Source organism: Balaenoptera physalus (genome assembly GCF_965194825.1).
Source record: "Balaenoptera physalus genome assembly, chromosome: 1".
NCBI lineage: Eukaryota > Metazoa > Chordata > Mammalia > Artiodactyla > Balaenopteridae > Balaenoptera > Balaenoptera physalus.
This window is the reverse complement of record NC_138882.1, coordinates 138,200,892-138,227,244: the sequence shown is the minus strand read 5'-3', so window position 1 is coordinate 138,227,244 and position 26,353 is coordinate 138,200,892. Positions and strand designations below refer to the sequence as shown.

The following is a 26,353-nucleotide window of genomic DNA, read 5'->3' as shown; positions in this document are numbered from 1 at the left end:
CACACCCAGTCTTACACACAGCCCACTTTGGAGACCGCAGCACTAGGGTGTGGTAAGTGCTGGGCAAGCACAGAGGAAGAACATCTCTGAGGAAAGTTCTCTACAGAGTGTCAACGAAGTTCCACTTCCCTGTGGCCGTGAAAGGCGGGAACATGATACTGCCGTGCTTTTCATACCCTGGTGCTTAATTCACCTCACCACCCTGGCTGAGGAGCGAGGCTTTCCTACGCGCCTTGTATAGAAGGGGAACCCGACGTGTGCCGCGGTAATTACCTTGCTCCGGGCGGCACGGGCACAGACCGCCAGGGGCGGAACGGGACCCTGGCCGGCCCGCTTCGACAGCTGACAGTGCAGCCGCTTTCCCTCCGCCGACGGCCACGGCCACGGCCACCTCCTCGGTCCGGGCACCGCCCGACGCACGTCCGCGCTCGCCCCGGCGCCGCCGGAGCGCCCACCACGGGACGTCCGGGACGTCCGGGACGTGCGGGACGTCCGGAGCGCACGCTGCCTGCGCGGCACGTGCGTCCCGCAGCACCCGGGCCGCAGGCTCCGCGCCGCCCCGCAGCGGGCTGGAGACGCGCGGTGAGTGGCCGGGGGATCGGTGGGGTGCGGGCGCTTGGGACCCCCGGCTTTCGTGCCTCGCTTCTCCCGGGGAGGGGGGTTTGGGGGCGGCCTCTTTTCATCAGGGTCCTCACGCTGGGCGGGACGTTCGCTTGAGGGTGCCGGGTCGCGGTTGGCCAGATGGAGCGGAGGGGCGCTCAGATTGAGCTTCCAAGGCGCTCGCAGAACGGTGGGAGCGTGAGGAGGGGAGGTCTGGCGTCTGGAAACGGCAGCGGGCACTCGTCAGGGGCCAGCCTGGGTCCAGGCCCAGGGGCGTGACTCGCGGCTCGAAGGTGGATCTTCTGTGAATAAGATATGGAGGAGTCTTACTTAGTCTTGCATGGGGGTGAATTGTCCCTTTCTCCGCAGCACTTTCCTGGGGCCTCTGCAGACGCAGAGTCCCCCCCTGTCTAGTCACTAGCAGAATGCTCTGGGGCGAGCCGCCTGGCCAGTCTCTTTTCTCATCTGTGAAATGTCTCTTTAGAGAGGCTCTTTTCACCTGGTTGAGGGGCAGTAAATACAAACATTGGAAGAGATTAAGTATCCCTGCGATTAGATCTAGGTCTTATGAATAGCAATCCAAATGCATACAAAAAGTTTTCTCCTGGTATCTCTAAAGAACAAGGCAAAGCTCCGAATGTCTGTTACAATCCCCTACGTGTATATCCTGTGTGGATAAAAGTCTTCGTTGAGCACCTACTATGGACTTGGCCCTTGGGTATCACTGTTATCCTCTATAATTCTTTAAAAACCCAGTGAACTGGTTATAAGTATTCCCGTCTTACAGATGTGGAAACTTGCACACTTTTACAGAGATAGTGAGTTACAGGTTTTGGGCTCCAGACTCTGTGCTCCTTGCCTTTGCACCTCTGACTCAAAACATTATATCCACTTGGGCAAACAAACATTAGATTCTTGTTCCCATTAACAAGGAATGGTACAGTGCCCTGTTTCTCTGTCCAGCATATAACTCAAAGGACCTTAGTGGCTGAGAGCTGATACTCTTTCCCTCCATTTTAATGTGAAATTCTCAATTCATTACTGTCACTTTCTTGGGCACAAAAGGCTCTAAAAGAGTTTGCAGCATTCTTTTATCATGTATCGTGTTTCTTGACTGTCATGATGTTTACATAAATTCCCAAATTTTGGCAAGTTTTGAATCTTTCTTACATTAGAATGAGTTCTAGTGTGGAAAAAATTATAAAGCAGATGTGAGATTTTTATGGGAGAAGAATCCTATAAGTACAGTAGATGTTGTACATCATTTGTCAATTGTGGACTTTTTTTTTTTTTAATTGTACCTGCTTTGCTCTTTGGCCAATTATTTGTCATCTTTGCAATTGCACTCACAGCGCTGCTCTCAACTTTTGCATGTACATTTGTTCAGGCTAATCTGGAAAGAAAGCCAAATCCCAAAGAAGCTTTGTCCAGTTTCCTTTGTTCTTGGAACATTGTGGTGCTCTTTGCTGATAGTAACAATGTTTTTTAAAGTATAAATATGTATTGAACATCTGTTACGTTCAAGACATTGTGCTGGTCATTGTAATATAAAGAAACCTAAGTCTCAGTTCCTGTCCTCAAAAAAGTTAAAACTGTTTAGGAAGACAATAATTATGAGAACACTTCGTATGTCATAAATTATAAGTGGCATGAAGTCACCTTTTATGAAGGAGGTATGGTATCTAGTTTTAATCAAATTAATTCTTCAATGATGAGCCAGATGAATGGGCCAAGAGAGAGGTCAAAAAGCAAGGCTGTCTAGCTTAATTCCAACAATGTCCTTGATAAGTAAGTGGTATTATCTTTTTTCTTATAATAATAATAATGGATGCTAGTATTTATTGAGCTCTTTCTATATACCAGGCACTTTGCTAAGAGCGTCTCATTTAACTCCCACAATAATCCTGTGAGTTTGGTGCTATTTTTATTTTTATTTTACAACTGAGGAAACTCAAGCATGGAAGGTACTTCTAATGTATCTAATTCTGAATTTACTTCTGGTTTTTCTGTATTATCGTGATCAACCTGCAGACCTCTCCACCTGCAGAATAGAGATACCAATAGTTACTTTATTTAGTAGAAGACCAAATGTTAACAACTCAGTCACATGCTCTGCATTGTGATAAATTGCTAAGTAAATGCCTATAAAAGATTATTAAGATTAGAATCTTAATTTACATCCCTTTTGCAGTAATATGCAGAAGAAAAGGAAAATATTAAGTAAAACATCAGGTAGAGATGCTGAGACATGGGATTATTAGTGTCGAGATTTCGGTTGAATTTTTAGTTTATAGAAGAAACCTTGAGGAATATTGTAGCATGGTGATCACTAGTCTTTGTCTGCCCCCCTCGACCCAGGGTGCCTCCAATTATATTAAGATAGTTGTGAAATTCCGAGAAAACTCTTAAAACAAAGTAATTGTAATGTGCTTTAATATTTTTAATGCCTTATAGCACTAAGAAAAGACTCAGGGGTTGAAGCTACAAAACTTGCCAGGATTTTACAATACTCAAGACTCAAGGGTAAACCTGCCACTCCCATGCCATTGTCCACGAATAGAGACTTCAAGGTTAAATGTGTCAAAGGAGAGACCTTTCCAATAAACTAAGGAAGAAAAGTTAGTTAATTTTCTCAATAAATGTGGATTGCCATTTTTCAGAGTTACTTGTGATGATGACACAGGTAGAAGTGGAGAAACCAGGATGACACCTGGCCCCAGGATGATCCTCTGGCCGTAAATACCAGGCTCTTTCCAGTATATCACTCCTTCCAGTATATCCTTTTCAGTAAAAGATGGCTTATTTTATTTATAGCTATTGAAGGATGCAGAGAGTGAAAATAGAGAAGATTGGATTGTTGAAACTTAATTGAACAAGTGCCATGAAAATTGTAGCCTTGTGAAGCTAATCGAAGAAAGAAAAAACATAGCAAATAACACCAACTGATCTGAAAGTACCTTGTTTCTTCAAGACTCCATCCACGTCTTATTTCTTCTTTCTTTATTTCCTGTTTATTGCTCTATTGTAGGAATGCTTGTTCAATTTATAAGACAGTTCACAGTACACATGATTCTGGGGTTGGGGCCTGATAAGATTCCCTAATGCATTTTAAATGTAATTTGTTTACACACAACATTTCAGGAGCCCGTATATTATGTCCAGGGTGATATATCTGAATTGGAAATAGAGACGAATAGGTCTGACAGAACATTCCAGAAAAACAGGAAAGAAGGGAGAAAAGCATAAGGGGATCTTTGTTAAGAAAAATGATAAAGAGGTCATAAAGCGGGAAAGGAGAAAACACCCTAAAATTTAAAAAAAAAGAGAGAGAGGGACCCAAACTTCAGAAGTCTCCTGAATTCAAGCAAGAGAAGAAAGTTCCTGTAACTGAGTAAAATTAGGACTACAAATGCTAACCAGTGAGATGAGAGAAAGTTCAAGAGAGCCTCAGCAGCTGCATAAGAAAGGAAAACAGGTGTGCGTCCAATTCGGCTCATGTAATGGGGGTTGGAACTGTTGGCTAGAAAGAAGAAAAAGCAGAAGGGGTTGATGTGGTTACTTTCCTTCCCCTTTAAGCCATCTGACATGACATTATGAGGGGGGTGATTTGATGATCTGAGGCCGGCAGGCCAGGGTTTGTCCGTGTTATGGCTTGTTAGATTTTTCAACAAATGGTAGACTCAGAAGCAAAAAGGAGATGATGCTTTGGTCAGGAAACTCTTCTTTTTCATGACATAGCCCATGGAAAGGTATGGGGAAGAGAAGGTTGGCTCCAGTGGCTGAGTTGCAAGTTAGCTACTTGGTGGACTTGATTTTCCTCTTCCATCCTCAGAGTGGAATAGATCATTAGAGATGGTTACATATTGTATGTACAATGGGTTTTATTGTTTGATCTTCTTTTGAGGGAGGTGGGTGATTCAACCTTCTGAAAACTAAAGCATTAGTCATTGTAAGTGCTTTACTAGATGGGTATCATAAAGATTGTAATGTACATCAAACATAATAAGAGATCAACAAACTGTAGCACTAGTATTAAGGGTGGTGTTAATATTAGTGTTATTTCTAGTTTTATGCTGCTACTGTTGCAACTGATCAGAAGCAATCTTACCTGCTAGAAGTAATCTTGGATTAGAAATTGGGACACCTCCGTTCTGATCTGGATTCTGCTATTAATGTGACCTTTGGCAAGTCCCTTGTTTTCTCTAGGGCTCAGTTTATCTGTCTATAAAATGAGGAATGTAGAATACATGACCTCCAAAGTGTTGTCTCTATACTGATCTGCCACCAGTAAGGTATGTCTGTCAGTAGCTTTGGTGGCAGAAGAGAATGATTTTGTACCCTGGCTCATTGAGTCAACTGGGTAATTAACGGCATGTATTTATAAGGCAGACAGCCTTAATGCACATTCAGAACAATCACTTGGTTGTTCTGTGGTGGCCCAGACTCAAATGTCAGCTTTTGGGAGGGGAAAGGAGCAGTAGGGCATGGTAATTATTGGCTAACCTTTGAGGTTCCTTCCTCCTCTGAGTTATTAAATTCTTTGATAGCCAGGGTTAAGGTTGCCTAACATATGACCTTTTACCTAGTCTAACAAAACATACAATTCCAATACGTTGATGCAAGTCGTAAACGATTTAGAAAAGAGATACAAAAGCTAGACCCAGAAGGGAAAATGGGAGCTAGCCTCAGTGGAGTGCCTACCCTGTGCTAGGTATTCTCATGGGTCCATGACACTGGCATATTCATCCTCCCAGTAACTTTGCCTAGGTAGGTATTCCTGTACTCATTGCATGAATGAGGAAATGGCACTCTGACAGTTAACAGCACACAGTAGAACTGAGATTCACTAGCCTTTCTCTTTTCCACAATACCATGCTGCCCCTTGAGCTTACTATGGTGCTACAGAAGAAAAGTGATGTGGAAGTAGGAAGAGTTCCTGCCTACATGAAATTACCTGTGGTAAGGGTTTTTCCTAGCCTAGTCAAATATGATTTTAGCTGCTTATTTTGTGCTTCTTCTTGGAGCAGTGGGGAAAGAGAGGCTCACTGAGGGGGAATTGTCTCTGCCCTCCTGCCAGTTGCTTTATTTCTGGCTGGTCCCCGCCCCCCTCATTGAGATGTTGTTTTCACTATCTGGAAATTGTCACCACTTGAGTGATGAGTCAGTGCCATAGCATACTCTTTGATTTTCTGATTCAAGACAGAGTTGTAGTTTTAATATTGACCCTCCAGGCAGGCTGTATGAAGGATGTTTACAGTTGATAGGAGGTTTCATTTTATTGGAAGATACCTCATTTACTTGAAGGTCTTTGGGGTTCTGAGTTTCTTATAAATGAAGCAGCTATTTTACCTGGTCATTCAGAGAAAATGAGCATGTTTGTGTCTGAATCAATGTGCTATATAAACTCAAATTTATCCTCTATTTTGCCTATTTCATATATAGGTGTGTGTATATATCTATCATATATATACATATTTCACATATATATATTTTTAAAATTCTTATAATAACCAAGTAATGTTTTACTATTGAATATTTTACTATTTGGAGAATATTATCACTTCATAAGTTGCAAGGCACATTGAAAGATACCCTGTAGATACCCTTTGCAGTTAAGAAGCAGAAACCTGTTTAATCCCTATATATCTGTTCATTCAGTTATCTTCTAATTCAATCCATAATTTCCTTTATGCCTGACTATTCCAAGGCTTAATGAAAACTAACGAATTTTAAACTAAACTAAGGTAGCTACAATAAAAAATGACTTATTAATTATGTCGAGCACCATGTAGCAGAATGAGATTTAATGTACTTTTAATGTATTGTAGTTATATTAAACTAAACCAGAAGTAAAAAACAGAAAAACCATTTAAGTTTCATTCAGTTCAGCACATGCCTTTTATGTGCCACAGATTGTGGCCTCTGCCCATGAGGAACTTGCAAGCTAATGGAGGAGACAAGCAGATACCGAAAGAAATTAGGCCTATTTAACACAGCAGGTGCTAAGATAGGAGGATGCCAGGGTGCTATGAAGATACTAATAGGAGGCTTCAGTCTACCTGAAGACATCAGTAAGGCTAAGATCTGGCTGCTTCTTTCCATCTCTACTGCTATCACTGTGGTCCACATCACCATCCTTTCCTACCTGGGCCTCCCCAGTTGCTTCCCAACTGGTCTGCTTGCTTCTACTCCAGCCTCCATACACAGAGCCAAGACTAGTTTTTCTGTTTGTTTGCTTTTGTATTTGTGTGTGTGTTTAATGTAATTCATATCTTGGGATACCCTAGTTAAAACCCAGTTAAATAAATAAATAAAACCTCTAATGATATACCAATGGTTTCCCATAGATTGGAGAGTAAAATCCAGGCTCCCTTCCATGGCAAACAAGCCCATTGAAGATCTGGCTCCTACCTTCTTCTCAAATTTCATTTCATACCATTCTCCCCAGAGTCACTTTCCCCAGCTACCCTGACCTTATTTCTATGCCTCAACCACAGCAAGCTTGTTCCTTTGCCTCCAGGCTTTGCACTCAACATTTATTCTGTCAGGAAAAGTCTTTCTGAGTCTTCGTCTGGCCTGTGCCAATCTCAGCTCAAGTTTCACCTCCTAGAAACACCTTCATTGACTGGCTTCTCTCCTCCCCAGGTTCTCTCTCCCCTTAGCCTCTCTTATTCTTTCATCATTATCTGAAGATATCTGTTTGTTATTTATTTGTCTTTTGTCTACCTACTCCAGAATGTTGGTTCCATGAGACCTAAAACCTTGTCTGTCTTTTTCTCCACTCTCTCCCAACTCCTTGGCACATAGCAACGGCTAAATACATATTTGTTGAATAAATGACTGAATAAAAGGTGTCTGAGCTGAGTTGGGATGGATGAGTAAGACTTAGCCAATCTGGGGCTTCCCTGGTGGTGCAGTGGTTAAGAATCTGCCTGCCAATGCAGGGGACACGGGTTCAAGCCCTAGTCCGGGAAGATCCCACATGCCGTGGAGCATCTAAGCCCATGCGCCACAACTACTGAGCCTGCGCTCTAGAGCCCACGCACCTAGAGCCCATGCTCCGCAACAAGAGAAGCCACCACAGTGAGAAGCCCGCGCACCGCAGCAAAGAGTAGCCCCCGCTCGCCTCAACTAGAGAAAAGACCGGGTGCAGCAACAAAGACCCAACACAGCCAAAAATAAAATAAATTAATTAAAAAAAAATACCATTCGCTTAGAAAAAAAAGACTTAGCCAGTCTAAGAACAGTGGAAAGGTAAGAGAATAGCATGAACAAAGACACAGAAGCAGGTATTGGCATGGAATGTGCAGCTCAGTGTTACTAGACAATAGTGTCAACAGTGGTGGTTGTGGCTGGTGATGAAGACAGGAGTTAGCTCACAGAAGCCACTGTGTGCCATGACTTGGGCCTTCATGATTTAGGGAGAGCGAAACTGTCAGATTTCAATTTAGGTCAGTGTTTCTCAAACATTTTAAACCAAGACCCAGAGAATACATTTTACAGTATCTGTGAGCTGAGGGTCATCTCCAGATTTCAGAGGCACCACCTTCCTTGGCCCATAACCCCCTCCCTCCATCTTCAAAGACAGCAGCACAGTCCTCGCTCCACAGCTCTCTGACCGACCCTTCTGCCTCCCTCACCCACTTTTAGGGACTCGCATAATTAGATCAGGCCCATCTGGGTGTCCAGGATAATCGCCTCCCCTCAAGGTCCCTAATTTTAGTCACATCTCCAAAGTCCTTTTGTCGTGCAACATAATATATTCACAGGTTCTGGGGATTAGGGCATGGACATCTTTTGTGGGCCATTATGCTGCCTACCACAGGGACGTTTATAGGGAATTTTCTATAGCCCCTCCATCCCTCCTTCCCTTCTCTCGTTCAATAAAGACTTATTGAGTACTCTTTCCCAATGCCAAGTGCTCGCATACGGCAGTGAGCAAGACAGTCAATGTTCCTGCTCTCATGGTGGCTTAAATTCTAGCACAAAGATAGATGACAAACAAGACAATCAAATAAATAAACAAGCTAGTTACAGATTGTATCATTAAGTAAATAAGGTGATGAGTAGAAAGGAGATGGCCAAGACCACTTTGGCTGAGTGGTCAGGGAGGGGCTCTCTGAGGAAGTGACACATGATCTGAGGTCTGAAAGATGTAAGCCAGTCAGCCACTAAGAGCCAGGGGAAGAGGATTCTAGCAGAGGAAATGAAAAGTGCAGAGTCCCCGGAGCAGCAGAGGGCATGTCTTGTTCAAGGAACAGTCTGAAGGCCAGTGTGAATGAAGCAGAGCTGGCAAGGCAAAAACGTAGAGCAAATGATGGTGGCAAGATAGAAGACATGAAGCCATGCAGTGGCTGAGAGAGTCATGTATGGTAAGGACTTGGGATTTTTTTTCTAACAGCAATGGGGACCTGTTGACGGGTTTTAAATAGAGGTGATATGAAGCAGGTAACGTAGTCCGATTTATGTTTTTAAAAGGTAGTCAGCTATGTGAAAATGACTTAGAAAGGGGCAAAGATGGATGGAGAGACACATTAAGAAGCTACTGCACTCATCTAGGGGAGAGAGGACAGTGGTTTGGACTGGGGTGAGGATGGTAGAAATGGAGAGAAGTGGACTGATCTGTGATGTATTCAGGAGAAAAAATTGACAGGACTTAGTGATGGTTTGGCTGTGGGGCATGAGAGAGAGGGTGGAATCGAGGATGATGTCTAGGTGTTTGAACAATTCAGGGGATAAAAATGTTATTCATGGAGGTAGAAAAGGCTGGAGGAAGAACCAGTTTGGAGAAGGGAGACCAAAAATTCAACTTGAACATGTTAATATTGAGCAGTCTCTTAGATGTCCAAGAAGTGATGCCAAGGAGACATACGTATGAGACTAGAGCTCAGAGCAATGTCTGAGTTGAAGATAAGCATCGGAGAGTCTTTAGCATACAGGTGGTATCTAGAGCCAGGTGACCAGATGAGATCCCTCGGGAGAGAGTAGAAATAGAGACAAAAATGTCTTGAGTACACTGAAGTCCTCCAAGACTTAACAGTCAGGAGGAGGAGGAAGAACCACCAGAAAAGACTATTGAAAAGATGCTGATATTATCTGGGGGCTTCCCTGAGTGATGATTGGGTTAGAGGCAGAGGAGTCAAAAGAGCAAGTGGACACTTTCTAGAAGCCCACAGAGCAGGACTGTTGTATCTCTAGCACTTAACACGGTGCCTGGCAGATGAAAGGTAACCATCACTGTTGAATGAATAAATGAATTTTTCTGAGGCTCTCCAGTACGTTCTGGCCCATTTCTAGGTATAGGAATACGAGGTGAACATTTGCATTGACTGGTTGCCAGTGGCCCAACATCACGCAACTTTTCAGCCTGCTTCATGAATTTCTGGCCCACCTTTAATAGAATTTAGGGAATTTACTAAAGCCATTCCTTAAGTTTAAACTTGGAAACAAACAGAGATCACCAGCTTGCATTTTCCAAATCATTCAAGATAAAAATACTCAGTAAAATAAATAAATAATGAATAAACAAGCAAACAAACAAAATTGAACTTCTATAGAAAACCCAAACAGCCCCCTAAGAACCCTTGGAATTCTTTTCTTACTGCCAAAGAGATCAATCTTTTACTAAATTCTTGGTGCGGGGGGCGGGTGTGGTTATGAGCCACTTTTTAATCTCCTGTTATTTCCAGAAGCACATAATTAGATCAGAAATTCTCACTACTGGAGCTTCCCTGGTGGTCCAGTGGCTAAGACTTCGCCTTCCAAAGCAGGGGGTGTGGGTTCCGTCCCTGGTCAGGGAGCTAAGATCCCACATGCCTTGCGGCCAAAAAACCAAAACATAAAACAGAAGAAATATTGTAACAAATTCAGTAAAAGACTTTAAATTTTAAAAATTAAAAAAAAAAAAGGAAAGAAAGAAATTCTCAGTACTCTTGGAATTTAACACTACTGCGTTTGACTATGATGATGCAGCCCTGTTTGGAAGAAAAAAGTTTTGTGTGAGACTGAAGCTCAGAAGGTTAATTAACTTGCCCAATAGTCTCAAAGTATTTAAACCAGTTCTAAAGGACTCCAAAGGCCAGATCTCTTCCCCCACCCTTTGCTGACCCCAAGAAGCTTAAATGACATGGGGGTTAGAGGTGGCTAAGATTTTCAGTTTACTAGTTTTAAAGGTAAACTTCATTAAAAAAAAAAAATCTTAACAATGTGAAGAAAATTAAAGGGGCATTTTAAGCCCTCTGAATAATATTGGTTCTGGTATTTTCTGAATGTATTTAACATGAATGAATTTGTCTTCCTTTACAAGGAAAAATACAGAGGTGTGTTCCAGAGTCGACTGTTCATGGCACATACAGTTAACGGGTGCTCATTGGCACTTATTTTTATCATCATGTGGCTGTTAGTTAAAGCAAAAATAGGTAAGATATTTCTGTAATCTAATCTGTGGAGGGATTTTTGGTTTAAATTCTCATTTATAGATGAAATATGCATTTGTGGTAAATGTTCTGGTAGTTGGTCTTTTGTAGTCAATCTTCTGTCAAGTTTAAGTGGATAAGTCTGGTTCTATGTCTGTTACTAATATGTATTTTATTTCATTAATACTAATGATTAAGAGTCCAATGATATATTTTCCTCTTAACAAAATGACTAGGTATCAAGCTAGGCATCATGAATGAATGTTTTACATTATAGTGCATTTTAACAGAGGGTATTCATGGATGGATTCAGCTCTGCTAAAAAAAAAATGGCTGGCATTTTCTTTGCTGTTTTTATTGGCATCTTATTTTTTACTTTCTGGCCCATTAGGATCAAAGAAGCAGAAAACAAAAATATAAGTAAGATAAGAGAGCGAAAGAGACTTAGTTCTGAAAATAAAAATGGAAACTTTTCAGAATTCAGTATTTCCTTTATTTGATTTGAATAACTTTTTTACCAATTTGTTTATGGTAGTTGATCCAAGCAATCTTATAATTACCAAAAAAGGCTTTCAGTGGAGGCTTTATATCACATCTAAAAATTCAAGGTGAGTGTATAATTCTCAGGGTTTTTTCTTTTTTTCATCAGCAGTACTGAGTACTACGCAAAACTGCTAATTTCTGATTAGTTGTCGTATATACATATACAGAAAAGGCCCTGATCCTGGAGAGTAAGAATGACCTCTCTTTAAGAGTTTATTGTGGGGCTTCCCTGGTGGTGCAGTGGTTGAGAATCTGCCTGGCAATGCAGGGGACACGGGTTCGAGCCCTGGTCTGGGAAGATCCTACATGCCGCGGAGCGGCTGGGCCCGTGAGCCACAATTGCTGAGCCTGCGTGTCTGGAGCCTGTGCTCCGCAACAGGGGAGGCCGCGATAGTGAGAGGCCCGCGCACCGCGATGAAGAGTGGCCCCCACTTGCCACAACTAGAGAAAGCCCTTGCACAGAAACGAAGACCCAACACAGCCGTAAATAAATAAATAAATAAATAAAGTCATTTAAAAAAAAAATTAAAATTAAAATATCATTTGGGATACTTCCCCCTATTCCTTTAAAAAAAAAAAGAGTTTATTGTGGGACCTGGCATATAGAAAATAATATGGAGAACTCTTTAAAAGAAGAATACATTCATGTGATTTTGTATTAGCTGTATTGGGCAATGGTTCATCCTACCTAGGGTCTTACATCTTGAAGGAATACCGTGGTAAGACCTAATTTCTATCCTTGATGCAAACTACACATACAGAGCCCCTAAATATTTTCTCTTTGTTATAAAATAATAGATTACACATACTTTATACCTCTAATATAGCAAGAGAGGGAATTATTCCCAAATCTACCCTTTAACATTTGTAATAGCCTTTTAAACATTTCTAATAGCTTGTTAATCATTTTGGTATGAGTATTGAAGTAAGTGTTATAAATCATAAATGGGGATGGAAACAAATGTGATTTATTCTGGGAAGTAATTTTTAGTAGTCTGTTGAATAATTTGCATCTAAGAGAGATTGGTTTTTCCTAGAACTGTGCTCCTGAATGTTCTTCCAACCCTATTTTCTCACCACTTTCCTATATATTGTTCTGGTTATAGTATTACTGTTTTGAGAAGGATGTACATTTTAATTCAAATACAGTTAGACTTTAATACGGTTGCCTTCTCTCCTCATTGTGCTTCACCAATACAGCCAGAGCAATGTAGCTTATGTATATTTCCATCATTTGACAGGGTTAGTTTTATCCAACTTTGGGGAATTACACAAACCCTCCATCTTGCAATGGGTTTCTTATATGCCATCTTAGGTCTTTTGCATTTGTGTCTTATTGCAGATGTGTGCAAGAGAGGGGATGTGACTGTGCAGCCTTCCCATGTAATTTCACTTGGGTCAGCTGTCAACATTTCGTGCTCTTTGAAGACCAAACAAGGCTGCCTGCAATTCTCCAGTTTTAACAAGTTAATCCTCTACAAGTTTGACAGAAGAATCTATTTTCAGCATGGTCGCTCCCTCAGCTCGCAAGTCACAGGTCTTCCCCTGGGTACAACCCTGTTTGTCTGCAAACTGGCCTGTAGCAGTAATGACGAGATTCGAATATGTGGGGCAGAGATCTCCGTTGGTGGTGAGCATTCCATCCTGAGTTTCTAAAAATTGGTGATCTTCTGGTATTTGTCATGATTAAGCAGAAATCCAAGTAGAAGACAGTGTTCTTTCTTCTCCCACCACAAGGATATATTTAATCTTTTTTTAAAATATGAATTTATTTATTTATTTATTTATGGCTGCATTGGGTCTTTGTTGCTGCGCGCGGGCTTTCTCTCTCTAGTTGTGGCGAGCGGGGGCTACTCTTCGTTGTGGTGCGTGGGCTTCTCATTGCGGTGGCTTCTCTTGTTGTGGAGCACGGGCTCTAGGCACGTGGGCTTCAGTAATTGTGGCACATGGGCTCAGTAGTTGTGGCACACGGGCTTAGTTGCTCCATGGCATGTGAGATCTTCCCGGACCAGGGCTCAAACCCATGTCCCCTGCATTGGCAGGCAGATTCTTAACCACTGCGCCACCAGGGAAGTCCCGGATATATTTAATCTTGATGGTAACATGAGCACCTCAATGTAAGAAGTCCAGAAATCAGTAGAACTGGGATCACATTTAGTAAGTCTCTTCTTCCTTCTCCTCTTCTCTCTTTTCCACCCCTCTCCTCCCCTCTCTCTTCCTCTCCTCTTTTTGGCCATTAAGACCATTTACCTATTGCCCGTGGGCTCCAATGGCTCTCCACAGCTGAGTCTTCATGCCTTCTTGACTTATGAGAATTGTTCAAAGCCACTGCCCCCTAAAAAGAAGAGAGATGTCTCTTTTGACTTATGCAGCCCAGGCTGATACCCAAGGCTGAGCACTTCTCCTCTCTCTGACTTAATGCACAAAAAATAGTTCTTCCATCCACCTCACTCCTGACCACTGGTTATCAGACTTAGCAGAGGTTAAGAGAGAACTATCATCATACTTAGTATCTTTTCCTGGGTTTTCTAGAAAACTGCCTGAGACAAAACTGACGTGCTAAGACTTCATGGGGGGAGGGGAGTTGTACAATTCTAGAGAAGCAAGAGTGAGGGAGTGAACTAGGAAAGGAGCAGAGCAAACATGAGGTGGTTAAGTTACTGAGCTGGCCTTGGCATCAACAGAAGATACAGCTGGTTTCTTGGTCACTAGCGACATCCCCAGAAAGAACATATGGAAATAGAGGGACAGGTGAAAGAATTAACAGTCTGCCATCGGTCAAAGTTCACCCACAGAGCACCAACTCCCCGGCACTGCTGGCTTGCACTGTGGGTCCCTCCACGCAGCCGTGGGGAGTAAGAACTAAGATGTCAGAGTTGGCGTCTGCAGCCTGAGCCACAGTGCTCAGGGTGAGCCAACAGCACGCCTTCCTGCAGCCTGCAGCCTGAAGCCTTAAAGGCTCAGCCCAGCAAGCCAGTGAGCATACATAGGCCCTGAGCAATCCCACGGCACTCTGTGCCTCTGTAGATCCAGGGAAGCTCCGAAGGGGCAGGTGAGAGGCGTAAGAAGAGTGGGAGGAATTGCTGCAGCAGGCTGACTGACCAAGATGCAAGGACAGGGTCCCTCTCATAAAGAGAGTGATATAGAGCTCAGTGAGACTCTTCAGGATGGAAAGAGTCTCTTTCCCTCTTCTAGGGAAGAGGCTTCCATCCTCTTCTCTGTGACCTATAAGGAGGTGGTCGGTGCCAGGCGGTCTTCCTGGAAGTCAACCACAAGCATTGAGCAGAACACCAAGCTAATGTCTAAGCAAATCATTTGTGGGTACGGAGGCATAAACTAGGTCCTGTGCTCCTCTTCCAGCTCAGGGGCTCCTGTTCACACCACTTATGGGTCACGTACTCTCAGCTCTGATAGCCTGTGGTGTAGTAAAAGGTGCCTGGGCTTTGAATCTCAACACTGCCACTAGCAGTGGACTCTTAGACAATTTCAATTCTCTGAGCCTCAGTTTCTCCATCTGTGTGATGAAGATACTAACACCTACCTCATAAGATGGTTGTAATGCTTAGATGACACCTTGTATGCAAAGTGCTTAATCTAGTACCGGTCACATAGGAGGCACTTAAGTGATGAGCGCTAGGGTTGCAGTTCCATCGGTTTTACTCTTTTCTTCATGTGTGCAGCATGCCGAGCGGCTGGGCATGTTTTGCTTGAAAGGAAGTATAAGCATTGGTTATAGACAAAATGAAAATTTTTTCTTAAAAACACCATTAGTCCTCACCTCCCTTGTCCTCAGAACACCTGAATATTTCATCCAGGTAATTCACCATCTTACAGAGCAACACACCATATTGGTATCAGACATTCTCAGCCCTGTGATGTCAATTCCAGGTGTCCACAGTGCTGCAGGTGTTTTCTTCTTTATTAGGGGGCTAACAGTGGCCTTGAAAGTCAGTATCTTTGCAGATGTCCTTAAGCCATTCCATTCCATTTCCTATCTTTGCTCAGGTGCATGAGAGTGATGCAACCCCTTTTCATCTGTTTACTTTTCCATCCAGAGATTGTGGATGCATCTGTGACAGTTTGCAGCATCAGGAGATCTAGGGAGATGGTGAGGAGTATCTGCCCCAGTGCAGCTCAGTTGGGCGACGCTGCTGGAATGTTGCTTGTGCAGCGTGCTCAGGTGGTAACCACACTATCAAATGGCTGCTCTTTGAACAAGTTTAGCACCTTTGAGGTGAAGGACTGACTGGAAGCAACACCTTTTTCTGAGTATGGCTAGTCATTCCAAGAAAAGACACAATGAACGTCGGTTTCACCCAGTGTAGTAAGCTTAAACCTATCTAGTGAGGGAGTGAGCAGCCCATTTTCTTCTTTGTGATAAGCGGTAGCCCATAGTGCCATTGCATACCCTGAGTGGGCCTGTCATAAAGTTGACTGGTTCTTCAGAACTGGAAATGGGTAAATGGCCTTTAAGCCTTCTCTTTCTGGCCCTTTCTTGGGCTTGTGCTGCTCTGCTGCCCGGAGCTCATCCAAATTGTGCGGTAACTAAACAACCAGTGCTCTACGTAACCTCAGAGGATTGGGCCACAAACTGTTTGGACAATCAAGGAAATAAATGAAAGACAATAGATCCTTGCTTAGTTGTTTTCAATATATGTTTATCTGTTGATATTTCTGAAAGCTGTTTTTCTAAGACTTTTTATTTCACATAGTAAGTAAGGCTTTTAAAAATAATAACAAGCATAATACATGTAACAATTCATTACATGGTAAACCATTTTAATTTTCAGAGACTTTGATTTCTGACCTTTCCTTAGCATCGGCTATTATATATTTGTATTGAAGAGAATCACATCTGGTTTCTCCTGGGACAGACAGTCTCTGCCCAAACCAAGTCCTGGGCTGAAGTAGACACCTTGATTTCATGGTCCAGGGAACTCACACCAAGAAAGTTGACTTGATTTGTGGGTAAGAGCTGTGGTCTTTAAAATGAGATGCTCTGCAAACTTTTAGGAGTAAAGGTGAGGGTGAGACTAACTTTTTCATTAAGCAAAAGTGCCAGGTACTTTATCTCATTTGGTCATCAAAAGACCGTATGAAGCGTTAGGGTAATGATGGTGGTTTGAACACATGCATTTACTTTCATTCCTTGTGAAATAAAGCCAAGATGCAGTAAAAAAAATTTTTCTAGAGGCACAAACCCTAAAGGGCAAAAGGAATGGGCAGGGAGACACAGCAACAAAGTTTTGGAAGCTGGAAAACAGGTGGGCCAGTGATAATTGGCTTAGCCTACAGCTGGCAGTGAGAAACTTCAAGATGCAACCTGATTTAATGCAGAAGCTCCCACCCAAGACAGACAGAAATTGGCGATACCATATACTGCTGGGAGTGAGGGTAGCAGTGGGGATAAAAATGGGAGATTGTGATTGAAAAATCTATTTAAAAAGCAGATTCTCAGATTCCCTTCCCAATTTCATGTATCCAGTTACTTGCTGCTTTTCTACACTGGCATAGCCCTGGACGCCTGGTATCAGAGGGCCACTGAGCTAGTTTCAGCCCATTCAGTTGAGATTGGTAGTATGTACTGAAAAACAGAGGGATGAAAAGGACATTGGCATATGGCTCCCTTCAGACCTGTACCCTCCTCCTGGCAGATTAGAAAATCCTTTTCTGGAAATCAGACCAGGCTAAGAGGAAACGCCTAAAATTATTTGCAATAGAGGTTCCTAAGACACCCTAGTCAGATCACCCTGGAGTGAAACCCAGAGTCAACAAATGTCCCTGAACTGACATACCTGCAGAGCTCCAATCTATAATGTAGCGTTCCCCCTCCTATATGTGAGTAAAAATACAAGGATCCGGGAATTCCCTGGTGGCCCAGTGGTTAGGACTCAGCGCTTTCACTGCCAAGGGCCTGGGTTCAATCCCTGGTTGGGGAACTAAGATCCCACAAGCCACACAGGGTGGCCAAAAAGAAAAAAATAGAACAAAACAAAAAAAACAAGGATCTGAGGAAAATGCCTAACATGGAGAACAGAAACCAAAACAAACATGTGGAACAAAGCATAGAAGCAAAGTGGAAGAAACAGATGTATTCAGGGAGAAGAAATGTTAAGGAACAAAATCTATCCTTAACACTATCCTTGATAGTGTACCTATCCTTGATACACTTAGGAATTAAGAGCAAATATTGCATGTAGAACAAAAATAGGATGCTATAAAAAGGAAATATTCAGAGAATAAAAAACATCCCCCCCCCAAAAAATAAGTGGAAATGAAAAACTCAATAGGAGGGAAGAAAAGTAAACTGAGGAGGGTTTTTTCCTCATGTTAGAGCAAAAGGATCAAGAGTTTTAAAATATAGGAGATAAAATACAAAATTAGAGAGGACGGTGCAACCTATGAAACTAGGGATTTTTAGAAAGAAAAAACAGATAAGAATTATCAGAGAAATAATTCAAAAATGTTTCGCAAAATAAAAAATAAAAGTCCCCAGAAGTTATGAACTCTTTGAGAATCCATAAGAATGAAAGAAAAGAGACCCCATTAAGCACAGTCTATACTCAGCCAAAGTATCAGTCAAGTGTGAGGGTAGAATAGTGACATTTTTAGCCATGTTCAAAATATTTCCTCTCCTGCAACCTTTCCCAGGGAACTACTGGAGGATATACTCCACCAACACAAGTAATTAAATCAAGAAAGAAGAAAGCATTAGATCTAAGAAACAGGAGATCCAACACAGGGAAAAAAAAGAGAAGGAATTTCCAGGACACTGAGGGCTGGCAGTTCCAGAAAGATAGCTGTGTACAGGCATAAAGGCAAACCCATCTTACTGGAAAGTTCACAAGGCTCCAGGAAACTGGTCTCCAAGCAGATGAAACTAATAGAATTGTCAGTGCTTCTGAGTATGTTGAACAGTGATTCAGATAATTGACTTGAAAGTTTGGAATTATATTAATAATAAGGAAACTAAACAAATGGAAAAACAAGAAAATGACTACCTCCAAGATAAACAAGAAATTGTACATAAAATGAGAAGTTAACATAGTATTAGTCATAAGTGGTTGTATATACAGATGTATAAAGTATACATATAAATGTATACATGTACATATGTATATCTATATATACACATGAGTCTATTATCCTAGGAAAAGAAAGAGTTTATTATTCCATTAAACAAAACTCTATGAGCTACATATTGTTACACTCACTTTATAGATGAAGAAACTGAAGCTCTGAGAAGCTCATCTGGGCAAGATCACACAGTGGGTAGTCCCCAGATCTGTCCCCAGATCTATGGTGTGTGCTAAGGACAAAAAAAGCTTTTATTCCATCAATTACTGCTTTTTTTTTTTTCTGAGCAGACAATGTCTAGGGCTTCGGTGGTACCCTTGTTTTATCTCACCCAAAGGAAGCCTGTGTCTACATCTGGGTCTCAGTAGTAGGGTAGAATGAGATGACCCGGTAACAGAGTATTTTCTCTTATCTCCATTAAATCTGAGAAACTCCTAGCTTTGAGTTCTGTCTTTGACTATAAAATGGCTTCATTTAAAAATACACACCTTATGATAGAAGGGACCATGCCTGCCTTGTTCACCTTTGCATTTCCACAGCTAACACTGCCTAGCCCATGGAAGGTTCTCAGTGTCTGTGTACATAAAGAATTAATTTATACATGTTCATTAAGTGCTCCAAGTGATGCTGCAGAAATTAGATTTAGGTGGTACAGCCCAGGAAGACATGACTAAGGGCCAGTGGGTAAAAGTGCCTTGGCAACAAATCTCAGGTCAATGGAGAAAGAAAGCCCCTCAGTTTTAAAGGTTTCTAATATTTGAATGGGCTTCATTCTAAAAAAGTAAACTCATCATCACCTGGGGTAATGGAGCTAGCACTGGATGTTCACCTGTTAGGGAGAACAGTAAAATATGGTGGTGAAAGGCTTGGATTCAAGTCAGCCACTCCTGGGCTGGAGACCTGATTCTGCCACTTCATCGTTTTGTAATCTTGGGCAAGATACTTCATGTCTAAGTCTTAGTTTCTTCTTTGATAAAATGAGGATAATAATAGTAGGTACTTGATGTAGCTGCTATGATTTCCAGTTGAGAAAAACCACACATAAAACACTGATCATAGAACTTGGCGTATAGTAATTGTTTGATCCATATTCACTATTATTGCCATTGTTATTAGAAGAAATTCATGCCTAAGAGGCAAATTTGAACTTCATGGGATCTGAAATAGCTCCCAGCTCCTCTGGGTATAGGAGACATAGGGGGAGTATTGTTATCTTGTTGGCAAATAATAACAATGTAATTGAAGTATCACCTGTGTGCTATTTAAAATAGGTGGTTTTGTTATTTATTTTTAAAGTTGTTCCAGAACAGCCTCAAAACTTATCTTGTATACAGAAGGGAGAACGTGGGACCGTGGGCTGCACCTGGGATAGAGGACAAGACACCCACCTGTATACTGCCTATACTTTACAGTGAGTGAGACTGAATTTTTGCAGCTTTTTTGATAGGTCTTCTCTTAGATGACATTTAGAAGTATCGAACAGTTCTAGTTTTACCAGAGAGAAGAAGCAATAAACACCTCTAGATAATTAGATACTTAAAGAAAAATTCTAGTGTTCATCAAGTAAAACTGGTTTATTCATCTAAAGTGTGACTAACTCAGAGTTCTCTTCAGGGCATCCAAGGCCCACGTTGTAGACGTTCTTCCCTGCTCTATAGGATTAAACTGGCTGCATTATATCCCTTCCCTTTTCTGCAGTTGTGGACTCTTAGGGTCATGGTATAGACTCTTAGAGTCTATAAATAGACTCTTTTTTGTGGTAGCTTTCCATTAGTCTTGGAGGAGTTTCTTTTTAAAGCACCTTTGCCTGACCTGAGAGTTCACAAAAAGAGAGAGTCTGGGAGATTCTTTTCCTTGGAGTTGATTCTGTAATCCTCTCCAAAGATCCCGCTGGTAGCACTATGCCTAAGTGAGTAGGAGATAAGGAAAAGGCAGTGGGGCTCAGGGTTCTGGTCTGTACTAACATCTGGCATTTCTGTGCAGTAAATGCCAAGGTGGCCATGGATCCTTTGGATGATTGGATCTGTCCTAAGGAGCTAAGATGTCAGCCAGGGTTTTGGGAATTCAGGCAGTGTAGAGACGGTTACTCATCCATACGAATGTCAAAAAGTCTCAGTCCTACCAAAAAAAAAGAGAGGGGTGAAGTATGGTCCTACTTACGACCACAGAATACAAATATTCCCATTGTGTATCCCCTAGTAGTAAAACTGACCTTAAAAATGTGAGGAATTTTAAATATATGAACATTTTGTTCCTTTGTGCTAAGAAGGCAACAGCACATAAAGTATCTTGCTGAACACAATCGTCTTTCATTTACAGGTTAAATGGACCAAAAAATTTAACTTGGCAGAAACAATGTAATGATCACTATTGTGATCATTTGGACCTTGGAATTAACCTAACCCCTGAATCACCTGAATCTAGTTACACAGCCAAGGTTACTGCTATCAATAGTCTTGGGAGTGCTTCTTCATTTCCATCCTCATTCACATTGTTGGACATAGGTATGTATTATTTCACTTTTTGTAGGTGTCAATCTTTAGCACGTGAATATTATTTTTAAAATCACTTGAACGTTCTATGTGTGATTGTTTCAAAAGGGACAGTGGTTCATGGAAAGTGGCCAGTAGGCATAGGCAAAGGATAGATGTTTCTTTGATGCAAGCAAAAGGATGTATGTCTCTAGAGCTATAGAGAGATGTTCAAAATGGGATATTCAACATTATTCTCTCTGTTGGAGAAATAAGAGTCCCCTGGCCTCAAATCCCATGAGGGCACTGGCTGCCAGTGATACCATCTGACTGAGGCAAGGGTCATGTGAGGTTATTCAGGAAGCGCAGTGTAAGCCCTTCCTGGTGGAGGTGTCTTTTCACCCCCATGGCTACTCCATTGTTCTGAGATAGGCTGCAGGTGGGCCTGCAGGGCTAGAGCAGCCAAGTGCCACCTGTAAAGAAAGTGTATCATTGTACCAATCCATCTTCCTCAGAGAATACCTACCTCCACCCCTCTCATCAGCTTGGGAGCTGGAGTGAGCCAGTCCCAGCACATTTCTGAGCAAATGTAATTGGCCCAGTTGAATCAGAGGCCAATCCCAGGCATTCCCAAGGTCTGAACATCCCATGTAGGACTGGGCTTCAGGCCTGCCTGAAGTTCTGGCCTCATACTATGTGTCTCTCTTCTCTCTTCCCAAAGCACCTCTTTGCACACATACTGCTAACTGTGAGTCTGAACACTGGTATCTACTCTACATTTTCCTGTCAAAGTTCTGCCCATTCTATCTTCCATCTCTTTACATTGATCATCTCTAGCCACCTTCTTTCCCTCTTATTCTTCTCTTCTATTCCTCTGTTGCTCTCTTTCCTATGGCTTTTCCTACCAATATTTCTTCTCCTTCTGAGGTGATCACCACTAGCCACACCTCTACCTTCTCAGCCACTGGAACTCCTGGGTTTTGGCACATTGGTTTTCTTTAAATTATTGAATTAAATGGAATCGAGATTATTACTGATGTTCATCGTAGTTTATTTAGTAAAAATGAGGGTAGATTAAAGGGAATTACTTTAATGATTTAGAAGTGAATCCAACTTTTTCTTCTTTCTAAAAGCCAGGGACTACTCTCTTGTCTATTTCACCAAGTTTAGTGGCCATGCATCTTAGAAATGAGATTTGTTCAACTCTTTATAAGCCCATGTCAATACGTAAGAAAATTTCCAATTATGGAGCCTGAATCACATTTTTTTTTTGTCCTGGTTACCAGTGAGGCCTCTTCCTCCGTGGGACATCAGAATCAAATTTGTAAACGCTTCCGTGAGCAGGTGTACCCTTCAGTGGAGAGATGAGGGGCTGGTGCTGCTTAATCGACTCAGATATCGGCCCATTCACAGCAGGTCCTGGAATATGGTAATGGTCTCTAGAGTGAAGGGGAAACCAGGGAGGGGTTCTTAATAGCAACGCCCAGATCTCTCTTTTCATACCAGCAAAATATGGAGTTTAAGAATATTTAGCCCAAAAGTACACATACACATTTGAGACATACCAGTCACTTACACTTCTGTTTATTAAGAAATATCTTAAAATTTGATCACTGATTCCGAAATTTTTTAAGCCACAGGCTTCTGTAAATCCACATTAATTTTCTACAGTTTATTTCTAGTGAGTCATTTTTCCTTGTTATTTTACCCCCCTACCCCATTATTACTTCCATTATTACTTTTTAGTAATTTTTTTAACATATTGGAAAGAGAAATATTAGGGAATGTTCAAAGAGGGGCTTATCTGAATTGAATATTCCAAAGATAAAGCTTCACACTTTGATGTAATAGTAAACATTAATTTTTTTTTTTTTTTTTTTGCCATGCCACGTGGCTTGTGAGATCTCAGTTCCCCTACCAGGGATTGAGCCCAGGCCCTCGGCAGTGAAAGCACGGAGTCCTAACCACTGGACCACCAGGGATTTCCCTAAACATTAAATTTTTTACAATAAAAAATGTAAGATTATAATTCCTTCCAGTATTTTTGTAAAATATAATGGCTTATAATAATAACAAAGGATCAGTTCCACATGTAGAGAGGTATAATAATTAAATTTTTCACTTATAATTTTTCCTATATAGTTTTCTTATATACTTAAATTTTTCTGTTTGGAACCAGTTTTATGTCTGTGTTAAAACATTCATCACATTCTAGTTGTAACCAAATAAAGAATAATCTCTAGTGTAGAAACAAGCTTCTTCAAGGCCCTTTTGAAAACTGGTAGTTTTCAATCTTGTTTTTCAGCTGGTTTCGGGATCCCCTTTGGAATCCATATAGATGGATTCTTAGACCCAGGAGTTTTTTGTTTTATTAATGAGAAGCTATTGTTTCAGATTAACATCATGTGTATTCAGTAACCCAGTCATTGATATTTCTTCTTATTGAATGACAGATTTGAAAAGTAAAAAGCGTTATCTGGTCTGGTTTTCCTACCTTTATTTAAATTAATTTAGTATTAACAGGCACTTTTTAAAATCTTGTTGGATTCAAGGTTAATGCCACAAATGCCAAAGGAAGACATGATTTGCTGGATCTGAAACCCTTTACAGAATATGAATTTCAGGTTTCCTCTAAGTTACATCTTTATAAAGGTAGTTGGAGTGATTGGAGTGAATCATTGAGAACACAAACACCAGAAGAAGGTATGTGTCTAAAAAAAAAAAACGGAGGGGAGGGAGGTGGATAGAGCGGAGGAAAGACAGGAGAGTGAGAGGAATATGTAATGATTTCCTTGGAATAGAATCTCTAAAGTACTGATACTGAATCAAAGAGTATGAGTGCATTAATTAACAAGCTTATTTTGACGTTGACTTAAGTATTGAAGCTGTCCAGGGAGATATGTTTATATTGCTAAAAATTTTTTAACATTAGGTAAGTCCTACTCCTGTTTGCCACACGTTATCACGTTGGTTACAAGTTTATGCCTCAGTAATGTTTGATTATATCTCTTATTTCTATTTCACTTACTTTCTCAGTTACTTTCTCTTATTCCACAAAGCTGCAACCAGTAATTAATTTCATTCCTTTATCATTAAACGTTGATACATTTTACCCTTTGGATTCTATGAAAATTAATATGGCTTTATAAGCCATACTAAAAGCTTGAAAAAAGGTAGACTCTGGAGACAACATTTTAAAATAAAGTTTAACATCTGGCAATCTTCTCTCCTCCCAATGTTACAGCACTGCACTTCTTCAAACCTTTGATACTCACTGCTCACATGAGTACCAGTAGACTGCCCATAGCTATAAAGAGGAGATCAAATATATTTTTAAGTCTAATGGACTTTTCTTTTTGGTAATTATTGGGAAGACAATTTTATTGAAGTATAATTGAAAAAGCAAAAATGCTTATATGAACTTTATGACAATACTAAATCTTTGGAGACATAAGAAATAGCCATCTGAATATTAGTTTTCAAAAGCACTCAGTTAGTGATACAGTATACAGCTTCATAATTTATGTAAATTTGTTTCAGAGGAAAAATAATTGACATATAATCCGTTGCTTTATTATCTGGAGATTTTGAAGCATTAATGTCAGAAAAGCTAAATCCTTATTTGTGAAACTTATAGATATGTGTGCATGTAAACTAGCCTAATGATTAAGTTACATTCATTTTCTGTGAGCTACTAGTGATTTTTGGTAACTGATGACACTTATCAGTGATACTCCAGTGACTTTCAAGGATGTAAACTATTAATAAAATAAATAATATATAAATTGTAGAATAATTGTATACTCTTCCTTTCTTCTGACAATAATTGCATTTCGCTATTTTAAAAAAATATTTTTAAATGAATTCATTCAGCAAATTATAATTTATTCCTCTCATTTTATGATAAAAATTTCTTAAATTAATGTTGAGCCACTTTTTCTCTGTTTAAATATGTGTCATTTTTATAATCCGGAGCTTACTCTTATTATCCTTTTATTACAATGTCAAAGTAATGCATTTTTAAAATACCTCATAGATTTTTAGACTTTATTTATACATAGTACAGATAAAATTCTTGGAAATAGGCCATATTTTATGTCCAAGTCCAAGGTAGTAAATAGGCTGAAAATTTTTAAGTTATATCACATTAAGCTAAAGTATAAACTAGGGAAACTCTGGGCTTGTAAATTCTTGTCATTTTTACTCACACTTGATAATGACCCATTTAGAGATGTGTGAAAAGGTTTTTCTTTCTTTCTTTTTTTTCAAGTGTTTATCTGTTGCATTAAAAACCCATCAAGGCAGGATGGTAACTTTCTCATATCCTATAAAATAAACCACCATCATAACAATGAGTGCAGCAACTTGTTACAGTTATGAACTCGTGGATGGTTATGAATTGAACCAAGGAAGCTGGCTTATTCAGAGTAATTGCAAACATTCATAAAGAGAGAAACCCATTCTCTGAGATACACCACGCTACCAAGCTCTGCTGGTTTCCTTTCAGTGTCTGAATGTCCCTTTTTTGTGTTTGATCTTTCTGCGGGTTGTTGTAGGATCTCTTTTCTCTTACTCTAAGCTTCACGGTTTTCACCTCTTACCGCTGTTCCTGTCATCAGTTTCTGTATGAAACACCAACTGATGTAAACTTAAAAGGTGTGAATTTTTTTTTAACACTTCTTCCTTTTAACCCCTGAGATGTGTATGCATATATAACTTGGCATTTAAAAAAAAATACTAGTAAGCTTTTTTCTTTTTTTTTTTGTTTTAGTTACTGTCTAAAACTGAATGATCTTATGATAGAGCTTTTTCTTTGCAGCCTTGGCTACTCAAAATAGAGCAATATGTTATCTCCTGGTGGATTGGGCACAGTTATTTATAGCACTCCAGCAGAGAATGAGGGTATTATTCACTCCATATGGCCCTTTCCCATGTCATTAAATTCAACTCTTGTCATGGTCCTCCATGAAAAACACTTTTAAAATGACCACTAAGTAAGGGGTGGAAGGAAAGAGATTACTTTCTTATGTTTAGGAGGACAGTCCAGCAATCAGTAACCATCAGTGGGCCTGATACTGGGAAACAAGCAATCATATTTTACTTCTAGTGGGAAAACAGTCTGAATTTGGGCTGCGTAGTGTCCAAACATGCCTGAGAATATGCCCAGGTGTTGGGGGGAAGGCACTCCCTCATCATTTTGAACGCCCAGGAGGAGACTCCAAAATAAAGATGAATGAGCTATCCCTT

General features: G+C 40.7%; 1 protein-coding gene across 1 annotated transcript in view; it reads left to right on the top strand.

Moving 5' to 3' along the window:
• The first annotated feature begins 593 nt into the window (after nt 1-593).
• Nucleotides 594-26,353, top strand: part of IL12RB2 (interleukin 12 receptor subunit beta 2) — a 91,324-nt gene continuing 65,564 nt past the window's right edge. Inside the window, exons 1-7 of the mRNA XM_082421398.1 lie at nt 594-8,972; nt 10,907-11,018; nt 12,901-13,188; nt 19,932-20,046; nt 20,955-21,139; nt 22,393-22,535; nt 23,659-23,809. Coding sequence (XP_082277524.1) covers nt 8,946-8,972; nt 10,907-11,018; nt 12,901-13,188; nt 19,932-20,046; nt 20,955-21,139; nt 22,393-22,535; nt 23,659-23,809 — 1,021 coding nt within the window. The 5' untranslated portion in view covers nt 594-8,945. The remainder of the gene's footprint in view (nt 8,973-10,906; nt 11,019-12,900; nt 13,189-19,931; nt 20,047-20,954; nt 21,140-22,392; nt 22,536-23,658; nt 23,810-26,353) is intronic.